At 43.1% G+C, this 12,459-nt stretch overlaps 1 protein-coding gene across 1 annotated transcript; it reads right to left on the minus strand.

Moving 5' to 3' along the window:
• Window positions 1–5,910: 5,910 nt before the first annotated feature.
• LOC118777066 (L-serine dehydratase/L-threonine deaminase-like) lies at window positions 5,911–9,311 on the minus strand. Its single transcript, XM_036527787.1, has 8 exons — window positions 9,268–9,311; window positions 8,769–8,944; window positions 8,401–8,440; window positions 8,057–8,196; window positions 7,861–7,952; window positions 6,831–7,058; window positions 6,457–6,581; window positions 5,911–6,341 (listed from the first exon to the last, which is right to left on the minus strand). Exons 2-8 carry the CDS (start codon window positions 8,919–8,921, stop codon window positions 6,145–6,147), a joined length of 975 nt encoding a protein of 324 aa, XP_036383680.1. The 5' UTR covers window positions 8,922–8,944; window positions 9,268–9,311; the 3' UTR covers window positions 5,911–6,144.
• Window positions 9,312–12,459: the final 3,148 nt, after the last annotated feature.

Consider the following 12,459-nt stretch of genomic DNA (forward strand, 5'->3'; position numbering starts at 1 on the left):
AACCCCATCCCCAACCCCCCCCCCCCCCCCCACCTCCACTCCTGTCCCCCATCCCACCCGCACGCACCATCCCAGTCCCCTATCCCCACCCTCACCCCCCTGGAGGGCGGGGGCATACCCTCTTCCAGGAGATCTCCTGTTCTGTCGAGGGAGACACCAGGGTTACAGACCGCTCAAGAGATTTTTTTTTTTATTCTTTTTTTTTTTTTTTAATTTATCAGAGCAAATTGGGTTCAGGAGTGTAATCTTCTCTCGTATTTTAGGAATCGACAGAAAGGTTGTTATTTCTGCTTGATCTCTTTCTTTCAGGTTGAGCACTGCTTTCTCCAGACAGCAGTTAAGGCGAGATAACAGTTCCTGTGCTACTGAAAGCCCAGTCCAGGGCCTCCCCCCTGTCTCTCGCCCCCTCGCTTCCCACCGCACGGGACGCACACAGACGTGCCTGTATTTCAGACATCTTCAGCTTTTAGGCAGAGGAGGAGCCTTATGAGACTTGGGGCAGGGAAGGGGGGGGGGGGGGGTCTTCGTCTTTGTATTTTACTACTAGCCGAAAACCAATGCAGACTGCAATGCCAAATGTTGCACAGAGGCCAGAGGTCAAAGGTGACAGGCCACAGAAGGAGGTGAAAGTTATGGGTAAGTCCTCTGCAGGAACATCAGGCTTGTGAGTTTGAGAAGGAACCCTGCTCTTTTTTTGGGGGGTAAGGGGATGGGTATGGATGTGGGTGTGGGAATTTCAGGAAATGGGGGGGGGGGAGAGAGGTCCTGTTCTGTCACTGGCCAATTCTGTGAAAAAGGGACGTTAAAATGCAGGCTGCTTCCTACTTGGTCTCTGTTCATCAACAGTGCAGACCTAGCATGTGGACAATGCTGTATAGGACATTGTATAGTAATGCCTATAAAGCTTGATCGTTAAAGGACAAAACTAATCTGCCTATATAAAAGGGTGCATATATTTTATTCAAATCTATAAAGAGAATATATAAGTAATGTAAAAAGAAGTAATAATAATCTAAGGGAGGGAGTTGCCCTGGTCTAAGGTGTGTAGAAGGTGATAGTTTGAGTAGCTGTAGCTGTGAACGAAGGGGCGGTGCCGGACACGCACAGTGTGGCAGGATGGCCAGGTTGTCACTGCTCTGAAGTGTGAAGGGGGGGGGGGGTCGAGTCGAAACCCCTCCCCCACCCACCCCCGCTGCGTGTGTGCCACTGCTCGAGTGTTCGTGGTCTGAGCCCGGCTTTGGGAACCGCCCGGTCGCACACGACGCACTTCTGCGCACCAGCCGGGTCGGATCCACGGTATCCAAACGTTCTGCCTTTTTCGCGGAGTGCCTGTGGCAACAGGCATGAATCCAGACGTTTTTTTTTTTCTTCTTTCTTCTTTTTTTTTCGCCCATAACCAAAATGTTTTAGCTGTGTAAAGAAACATGTACTTTATGGAAAATGTAAATAGAATTCTACGTTTAATTTGGAAGCAGCTTTTGAAATTGCTGTTTCCCGGCTCTTAGGGATTTGTGTTCTCTTCTTCCAGAAAGAACTAGATTATTCAATTTAGTTAAACTTGGATGTTCTGCATTGGATTTCCAGTTTGTTTGTTTTTTTCAATTTTGAAACTACCAGTAATATATCACTTAAATATTGTAACTCAGATGGATTCTATGTTATTCATGGTGAAATTTGTTTTGTTGTGTAAGTAAGCAGAGGAATTTACTTAGACATGTGTGAAGAATGCAATGGGGTTCGCCTCCGCTGGAGAGCTGTTTGAAATTGACGGGAGCTGGTTGTTTGCCAATTTATTTTCATTTAGTTCTTTTAAAGGTAAAAAGTAAAACCGCTGCTAACAAAGCTGCTCTCTCTCGCGAAGGAAGAGTCCAGGCCTAAAGGACATATCCACACACAGGTGTTACAATAAGAAAGTGTGCTGTACATTTACTTGATATTTATTACAATTATTTATGGTTGCATTAACTTAACTTTTACCGTCTACCCTCTGCACATCTGAATCTAACACAGATGTCTGAATGAATTCTACAGAGGAGAAAAAGAAGTTCTGAGATTTCTGTGTCACAATAATAAACTGTCTTGATGTAAACATGTTGGGTCTGTTCCTTCCGTGGGATCAGATGATGCGGGGCTTTGTTGGAAGTCTGTGTTCCTCATATCTGATTGTTGGCACTGTTTATCCCATATGTATGCATGTGCTTCTTTCACAATATCAGGTGTGTGGTGGGCACTGCGTAAGCGGCTCTGGTACGTGTGCGTGTGTCTGGGTTATGGCAGCTTCTATTTGCAGGAGGTAGCGTGTGGATAGATCCGGTCATGTGAGAGGGCCTTAAAGAGGAGAACAGATGGCCAGTAAAGGTGAGCGAAAGATGGAGGCGGCTGTGAGGCGAACACGCTGTGCCACTTTTCCTCTGCCTCGGTTTTAATGCCTGCCTTATGTAAGGTCGGGACGTGGGACTCGTTACGTCAGCAGTCCTAGGCCTAGATTCTCCACACGTCTGAGGAGCAGGTGTCAGGCCAGTTTCAGCTGGATCATCGTAGCCATACATTGTGCCTAGCCGCATGCTATATATACACGAGCAGTCTGCACTGGATCCGCACTGGACTGCATGTAAGGAATTCTGAGAATGCTTTGTACAGGGCTTCGAGGAGATGGCGAAAAGTGTTGCATAACGTTAGTGTGCTCCTTTACAGCTGACTGATTGCTTCCAGCCTTGGGCCTGCCAGGTCTTTTATGATCTCCCTGCCAATTATGTTGCAGCGTGAGGTTGCAGCCTCAAGACTCGTCCAATGAGCCGGCAGCTGTAAAAGCGGCCGCTGTTCAGCGGCATTGACCCATTGACATGCCTCCATCACTGCTACGTCTCAGATTAGATTACAAACACAGGTTTACAACTGAATTAAGAGCATCCTGAGCCGCAGTGTATTTTTCCACCGTAAAATCCTTACCTTGCCATGCAAAGGGGGAAAAGGGCAGACCTACATCTAATTTCCCCCTTTGCTGCTCTGTCCATATTTGATGAGGTTTGGTTGGTCGAATGTGTCAAGAATGCACTTTGAGGCTCTTTTGTCCCATGACCCGGTCCGCTTTATTGAACGTGGAATGTACAGATATGGGGGATTGTTACTTGCATCAGAAGTATTTCATTTTATAGATAATGCAAGTGATATTTGTCACATTTATAAACCAAGATCAGTCTGTCTTTTACATAGTGTACCTTAAAACTGAAACTGTAGAGAAACTACAGAACCTGGAGATAGGAATAAAAGCTGCACCTGATACATTTCCTCTATACTATTCATGCTCACCTCACAAAGAAGGGATGGATAAGGAGGGATGTTGTGTAATAATACATGGTAAAATGATCAAAGAACTTGTACTAATCGAAAATATGTATGGCCAAATGAAGACAATTTCACCATTTATTCTAAGACCTTGACAAATTCCCTAAGGTACCAGGTTACAATGGAGGTAACTTTAGTACATAATCAATAATCAGGCTGAGGAAAATTAAGGTATCTCCATGCTCTCCTTAGCATTGGTAAACCAATATATGGATGAACGTGTGTTAAGTGATGTTCAGAGGTTCCGCAAGCCAACCTTTTGACATCATACATGATGTCATTGTTTTAATATTACATACCTGTGAATCTCTAAAACCTATAGTGCCAAAATACACCCCACCATCTCCTGTTGGCTTATGACTGGACCTGAAGCACCAAAAGGCCAACCCCACCAAGTGATGTCTGAACACATCAGTGTTCACTGAGAGAGAGAATGAAAGGTATATTCTCCTAAATGCTTCTTATCCACCCATTACAAGGTAAACAGCTAAAGAACATTAGAAAAAATACCATCATTGTAGTGACAAAAAATCAGTCCAACAGCCCTTTGGAAATAGCATCTAGCATCCTTGCAAACTTTTAATAGAAGTCTTGTCTGTCAACCTTCCATCCTCCCATAATAAACTTCATCATGAATCTCTCATCGGCTGTTATATTGTGAAAGCCAGAGTGACTAACCAAAGGTAGACACTAATGTAACAGCACTAGAAAGTGTTTCATGATAATATACCTGTCAAAATTCAATATAGCATCCTCAGTTTTTGTATCTCTAGGTGAGAAGGCATTCAGTTGTGTCTGCTTGCCATTCCTCTTGACATTTCTTGAATATTTTGCATTTGGAAAAAACTTATCATCTGGAACAGAACCCTGTACTCCTCACCCACAGAATCTGTCATCTCCGATGGCACTATATCCAAACCCTTCACACTGGCCTGTGATATAAAGCGAGGATATCACCACTTTTATTAGCAATATTTGAAAATCCACTTGTCTGCAGTATTCATGAAGACAATACAATTGGGATACACATAGATTCAAATAACCAAAAGAGCAGCCTCTGAGCTGATGATATTCCACTATATATCCAAAGGCCACACACATCCATACAATCTATTTTCACACTCATAAATAATTTTATGCAAATCTGACACATTTTACTGGAAAGACCAAACAGCCCCAAGTAGGTTACAAACCATTCAGAAACATAAGGGATATGGTGGCTTTGGCTCCTGCAACTGTGCTGCATCTCCATCTAGCTTCAATGTCTCATCAAATGGATAATTGGATACAAAGAAGGCCCCTGCCTGGATCACTGCTCAGCAAACAATGTGCTCTCCATGCTTACTTACTGACCTGCTTTTCATAGTGGACAGAACAAAATCACTTCCACATCATGAAATCCCCCTACTGGATTGGCAAATGAGGCGTGGTGGAAAGCTAGCAAAATCTTGAAGCACAAAACGGTCAACATTTATTTCCATTGAGTCAACCCTACCGTCACAATTAACGGTAGCCCATTTATTTCCAGGTCCTGACACCAGAGGAGAACAACCCGTTTAATATGTATTTTCAGCAATGCCTCAGAACCAAAAATAGTCATATCTACAAAATAAAATAAGTATTAACGTCAGGAACCCATCTCAGTTCCCCTCACCCGTATTCCTGCAATTAATCAAACTATCTTCAAAGATTTATGTTTCAAAGATTTATAATAAATTTATTATAAACATATAGCACTTCAACTGACCAGATATCCCCTGGAGCAATATCTGCAATGAAACTTTCCCTTTTGCCACTGACTGAAAATTACAACTCATCCTTTACAAAGAAAATTCACAGTTTTCATCACAGCACATCTATATTCAAGACTGACTCATACGTCCACTCTCTCTGGTACTGTGCAGCTGTGAACATGCTCTGGAACCCCATCACATCCACCCTGTCATAGCTTCTGTGCTGAGGCATTGCTGTAACACACTCCATCTGCCTTCTCACTGACCTGGACAGTCCTCCATTCCTCAAAAATAAGGTGTTTCCTGTCTCTTTTTTCAAAACTGGAAAAACAAATCCAAAACCTCCATCAACTGTTTCTTGTTTTTCTCTTGAAAGAAGGAGGAAAGGGAGGAAAAAAGGAAGGAAAGCTTGTTTATGTTTAAATTTAGTTAATTGGTGTGCCATTGGCTATGGGACTACAGCTCAATTAGCAATTTTATATAATTAACATGGGTCATGTTATTTTTATTTTAATTAATAAAAGGTTGTGTAAAAATATTGTCTTAATGTTTCCAGTGAACATTGTGTGAAAAGTACAAGTGTCATACAAGTATCAATACAAGTATCTAAAAACAAGTAGGACACTGAGGCAAGTCTCCAAAAAAAAACATAATTTAATTTTTAAATAAGACATGTACAAAAGTGCTGAATACATTGATACATTTACATGAACATATAATGGAACAGAGACAAAACGTACAAATACTTATATAACTAAATCTATGGCTTTTCAGAAAAACTAACCTATGATGTCATACCTTAGGAAGACTACCACTACAGAAGTGTCTTTGAATTTGTAACTGTATGGATGTCCACCTGTACTGGGATCAATCAGTTGGTCTGTCTGTCAGCCAGTCGGCCCATCTGTCAGAGAGTTCACGAGTCAGTTGCAAGCGGTCTGGAATGATTTCGCCCTGAGGGTGGGTTGCTCTCGATTTGGATGCCTTCGGCATCTGCGTCCAACAATGTTCAGGTCAACCTTATACAGGGAAGGGTGAGTGGGGTCGGTGTCTTCAGTGGGGGCTTTTAGCTGGACAGACCCAGCTGCTCCTTCAGCTTCTGTAGCTGTGCGAAGCTGATGTTGTTTCCCCCGCACACTACCACCACCACTGGGCCTAGATCCTGGGCGAGCTTTCCCTCCTTCTGTAGGCGGCTGAGCACGTTGCAATATACGGCTGCCAGGGCGGCACCGCATGCAGGCTCCACCAGAATCTTCTCGTCATCTGTGAAGGGAGGGGAGAAACGTTGGTCCGAGCTCCGCTGCAGCCATACGCGACCGGACGCTCCCTTGACAGGGACACGAGTGGTTGTATAAAACGCAGAGGGCGCTGAACTCACCCACAAAATGCTCGACAGCCATCACGGCCTCCTGATCTGTCACCAGCTCAGAAAAGACTGTGTACTCTTTGGCCAGCTTCAGCGTCTGTGCAGCCACTCGGTTGAGGCCCAATGTTGTGGCGATACTACGGGGGGGGAGAAAGAGGGTCACATCCTGTCCTCTCAAAGGCAGAAAGGACTTTCGGAGGGCTCTTTGCGTCAAATTACAAATGAAAAAGCAGAGACGGTCCGAAATCATCCACCTCCCCAAATGATATATGTCAACAGACTGTATTGACTTTAAAGTGAGACAGCCAAACAGCAGTCACTTCCTGTGGAATGCACAGAGGGATAATTGCTCTTGATAAGTTATACACCCGGAGAGAGGTTGCTACCTGGTAATCCTGGGCAGTGTGACCAGCTCCCCCTTCTTTAGGGCGGCGTTAAGGCTGTGGGCCCCTACGGTCTCCATGGCGATGATGGGAACGTCCTCCCAGCCGGCACGGCGCAGCCCCTCCACCACGCCACACATGAGGCCTCCCCCACCCACGGACAGTACCACCGCCCCGGGCTTGACCTCCAGCTCCGCCTCCAGCTCCCGTACCAGGGAAGTGTGACCTTCCCTGTGTACACAAAAACAGAGCAATTAACAGCAGCCAGCCAGGACCACGGACATCAGGGACAGCGCAGAGCATCAGGGGCAATCAAATTAGCACCCAGTGATGTCTCTCTTCAAATGGAAACCCCGCAAACGCGTAGTAAGCTTATGTTGTTACTCTAGCGAATGATTTAATTGTTACGGAAATGTGATGACTTGTATTATTCGCTGTTCATTTTACGTGTAGTATCACAATGTGTTTTGAATTCTGTGATCTAGTGACTGATGTATAGTAGTATACTTGGCTTCCCTTGTCTAATCAGGTTGCACAAGTTAACTTGTGGCATGGTTTGAATAGTGTTATGCTCATAACTCACTGGTCTGGGAGTGTTATTAGCCTGGTCTGACACCGTTGTTCATTCAACTTGAATGGTTACACTCCTGTTCTTTTGTGCTGGAAGTTACTCTGGATAAGAGCATCTGGTAAATTAATGTAATGATAATTGCATGTTCTCAATAGTAATTCACTATACAAGGCATAAAGCCACTTACTCTCCATATTAATGCTCTGAAAGAATTCATTATAACTGACACTCTCTTTAGAATGTCAAAGCACTGCTTGCTACCTGCCCGCCAATCAAAATTGATTAAATCTCATGAATTACAAAATCCATTATATAATAACAGATGCCCTTTTTCCTGATTGACTTGGACTCAGTAGAAGTTAAGTGTTGAGTGCAGTACAAAATGGCAACTGGTAATTATGTTGTAAAAGCTGATTGTGCCGACGCTGGAAGTGATGTGTGTAGTCAGACGCAGAGACTCACCAGATGAGGGGGTCGTCGTAGGGGGAGATGAACACCCAACCAGCGTTGTTGGCCACCAGCTGCTGACCGTACTCAATGCTCTCCTTCAGCTCCTGAGAAAGCATGGCATTTCAGTCACGCTGCAACTGCCGCGCCACTGCGGCAAACACAACCAACCGGCTCTGAAGCGGCACACGGCTGAAGGAGTGCGGCTCACCTTGCCGTGAATAAGCACGGCGGCGCCCTCGTCCTTCAGCTTCTGCACGGTGAAAGGTGGGGTGACACTGGGCACCACGATGGTGGCGGGCACCCCGAGTCGGCGGGCTGAGTAAGCAGCGGCCATGCCAGCATTGCCACCTGTGAAAGAATAAGGAGACAGTGGTTTCAGAACTTCACTGCTTTCAGCTTTATATAGTACAAGAAAGAACATCCTGATCAAAAATAGGTGTTTGCAAAAAAGAAACCATTTTGTAAGGTGTGCTGAGTTTCAATAGATGATTGAATACAGACAGGTGGTGAAACTTAAACCTTAAGATAGTTTGAGAGCTGGGAGGTGCTCACCTGAGCAGCAGACAAATCGCTCACAGCCACGCTCAGCCCACTGCAAGACAAAACAGTACAAATTAACTTTGAGGGGTGTCCTTTAGGGGGGCAGTACACCCCACACTAAGCATTCTGAAAAAGAACCCTGACTCACACACTCCATGTCTCCATGCCAACCCAGCAATAAGTAATCTAAACTAGTCTGGACTGGCTCCTGCTGGAGCCTGAACAATGCCCTGCCATCCTGGCCTCAGCCTCACAGTGCCTTACACCCCACTCCCTATACCTGTTGCCCAGCACTGATCGTTGAGCTCTCCAATGGGGGTCAGAATTACAGCCCTCTGTACATAATGCTAAAAAGGACACAGATGGCAATATACACCCACCGTCTTACAGAGGTGTCCAATGCCACGGATTTTGAAGGAACCAGTGGGCTGGGAGGAGTCCAGCTTCAGGTATATGGGGGTCCCTGCCAGTTTGGACAAAGGGAGGCTCTCCCTCAGTGGAGTTGCCAGGTGAAGAGGACCCTGAGAGTTCATGGCTAGACTGAGGGGCAGTGGTGCTGGAGAGAGAAAGGCCAGTGTGAGTACGTTATTACATATAATAGAATGGAATTTTGCAATTGTTGTAGTACAATATCAACAAACTAGTGGATAATAAGTGCTACTCAATATACATTATACACCCAAAACACAAAATATGCTTCTTTGACAATGTTGTTCATGAACAGTAAACAACATTATTTGTACACTCTTCTTAATATATATTTCACAAATACATTTCACAATATATATACTACCTGTCATTTAAGTTAATAGGCAAGGCACATGCTTGTATTAAAAATTCACCCAAATTAGCTGATTACAGACAAAAATGTTCTCTTACCGGGTTATATTAAAGTAAAACGAGGTTCAGCCTCTCAGTAATGCAAGGAATCCTTTCTGTTGAAAACAGGTCCGCGATTTTATACCTTCAGCGCCCCAGTGTCTTTAGAGGCGACACGGAGGGGTCCTTCCTTTACAGCCAATCCCCTAGCAGACTGTCGGACACACCTCCGCCCCAAACCCCGCCTTCCTCCGAGGCAGAAGTGACAGGTGATTCATTACTTCATACTAATGCAGTCACAGCCTCTGGGACACAATACCAATATTATCTAATAAAAATAATGATCATTAGAAATAAATGAAGCAAATATTTGTATTGGAATAATACACAACTCTATTTAAGTGTGATTGTAATAAAATGGCCGCTACAACTTTATGAAAGTTTTTCTCAGATCTTGGTCAGATGGTAATTTGGGTCTATGAAATATACTACTGAAGATCAGTATAGTTGAACCAACATTTGAATCTTGACGACCACTCAGATAGCATGAACTTCATGAAAAAGCACATGCTTAACGTTTACGCTGTAGATTAGTAACGCTGAAATGTAAAACATGCCTTCGAGTATCTGTCCACCTGAAGTTCTTTTTTCAATCAATACTGAATATAGAAAATTTCACCCTTACGGAGATTGTACAGATTAATACCACGGCACAACCATCAAACGCCGGCTCAGTATGCACCGCTCGATAAAAATTTTGATAGTTCATTTCAGCGCATTTAGAACTCGGCGTAGCATCTTTGCACTGGAGCATTTATTCTTGGTTTTATTTTACAAAATTTATTTTACCGGATCTAAAGATAAGGTCTAGTCTAAAGATATTATTAAATGTATCTTGACACTGTACGAGCAAAATGAACGCTAAAGATAATCCACAGTTCTATTACCAAAAGAGACGCTTCTATTTTGGCACTGCACTACCAAAAGCGGGTCTTATGCGCTGGCAGCCAGACGGGTGGCCTCGGCTCAGTGGATGGAAATGTCATGTTGACGACACAAACCTGATCGATCCGGCTGAGCCTGGGAGACGGGGGACAGCGAGCTGAAAGAGGGGGCTGTACAAAGGGGAAACCATTATGATGTAAAACTTTTCCTCTTCTCTCCCCAGTCCCAAGTACCGTTTGCAAACCACCCTAAACCAGTTCTCCATTGAGTGGGAAGAAAACCATTCATCAGGTTTTCGGGAAAAAAAGCTTGCGGCTCTGACCGCAACATTACGAGGAGAACATTTTATATAAGTACTTTGTTTCAGACCATTATGTAGTTCTTGCATAAACGCTCGCATTATGGTCTCTGAATAGTTGGTTCAAATTAGAATCAAGGATGCGTGACAACTGTACAGAGCAAAGCCAAATTCCGGTCAATGGGCTAACTGGACACGTTTTAACTGAGATGTGAACGGAATGTGGTAGCATCCTCCCATAATGACAGTTACACAACTTCAATACAGTTAACAGTCTCATTTTATTTTTCATAACCGAATGGCGACAGAATAAAAACACACAGAATATAAAAAACGTTTATTTTGACGAAATGTAGATATTCAGCGTATTCTTCACTACGAAAAAACATAACGACCGATTCACGTTGTGCATCGAGCACACGATGAAGGCTTTTCTTCCTTTCTGTTCCTTACTGTTTTGGACAGTACAAACATGATGATGCAAATTTTGATTAGGAGTTTATAAACGGTCAGTGCGCTATGGAACAACTAGAACAGCTTGCTCAGTGCAGTCTCAACTGGGAAACATCAGCCTCGTTGCAGTTCATGGTCAGTAGAACAAAATACTGTTAGAGCCAACAGCGCGGTTTATCCAGATTGCGGTGTAAATAAGCAGCAGCAACTGTACTCTCACTATTAAAGAAGTTCTTTAGATCATATGAGATGAAATATCCAATCAAATGACTGATTGGATACTTGATGACTATTATACTTTGAACACCTTTAAACGGTGCCAATTTCAAGTTAAAGCAATATATGTTTTGGGTGCAATTACTAACAATTTGTTTAAACATTTCACTGCTATATCATACACATCTAATTAAAGACCTAAAAGATCCCTTTTATTATCTCACTACTGTCACCTGTAATTCATTCTTACCATAGCTACCTAAATAGATAGATATGTAAATGTTGTACAGGCCACAGAAAAGGGCATATGGGGTTGTTTTATGTACTCCAGGTAAAAGGAAAAAGGTCACATTCTCCAAAATTTCTCAACATCTGCAAAACAAACGCAGCTATATCATCCGTTCACCTAACATTCCTGTCTAGTCTGTTTCTGTGTGAAAATCTATCATACATTTAGTTGAGGCAAGTATGTACATAGGATGACCTCTCTACCCACATTTGTGCTTTAATATTATAACTGTCTAAGTTATATCTTGAAGAGAGATTTCATAATTTACAACAACATTTTTCCCCTGGAGACAAAATGTAAAGCCTACCCTTCCTTTAGACGATCACTCATTCCATTGAGGTATTAGTAGTGGTCATGAGAATAGATTGTTACATTACATTACCATCTATTACATTCATTTCACAGATGCTCTTACCCAGAGCGACTTCCAGCACAGAAGAACATAAGTGTATCCATTCAAGTTGAATGAGCAACTGTGTCATACCAGGCTAACAACTCTTACAGACTCCAATGAGTGTGAGCATAACACTATTCAAGCCCTACTACAGGTTAACTTGTGCAACCTGAATAGACAACGGAAGCTAGGTTATCTGCACTTTTGCTTTGCTGAGGTAAAACTAATTACAAAAAAACACTTAATCTTAATCTTAATATATTCTCATGAAGATTATTAAATTGTAATCCCTGCTGCTGTAAAGGAGAAACTCCTAAATCACAACAACCACAATTCAAATTTATTTCAAGGGGACAGTGAAGGGAAGTGCTGAGTCATACTGGACTGCTGGACAAACAAAAAAAAAACTGTTTATTAGAGGTGATTACAAACTTGGTTAAATTTACAACAGACAAATAAGTCTGAACAAGAATGTCATGTACAAATAATATATTGAAGTAGCATCAACCACACGGGTGGGTGCATCTTGAGTGTGTCGTCTTGTGAACAAACATTTTGAACTTCTCTTGGTGAGAGGCAAGCACTTTCCGAAATAGTACTCAGGTCTAAAAATAGCAATGCATTACAGGGTCCCACTAAAGTCACTTTTAGCCGCAA

The sequence above is a fragment of the Megalops cyprinoides genome, chromosome 4, assembly GCF_013368585.1.
Source record: "Megalops cyprinoides isolate fMegCyp1 chromosome 4, fMegCyp1.pri, whole genome shotgun sequence".
Classification (NCBI taxonomy): Eukaryota; Metazoa; Chordata; class Actinopteri; order Elopiformes; family Megalopidae; genus Megalops; species Megalops cyprinoides.

Bases quoted from the DNA above. Each gene is read 5' to 3' on its own strand.
- LOC118777066 (XM_036527787.1), bottom strand. From the start codon at position 8,921: ATGAACTCTCAGGGTCCTCTTCACCTGGCAACTCCACTGAGGGAGAGC. The intron at 8,441-8,768 runs GTGGGTGTATAT...TTTGTCTTGCAG, and splicing joins TTGGACACCTCTGTAAGACG to TGGGCTGAGCGTGGCTGTGA. The intron at 7,953-8,056 runs GTGAGCCGCACT...ATGCTTTCTCAG, and splicing joins CCGTGCTTATTCACGGCAAG to GAGCTGAAGGAGAGCATTGA.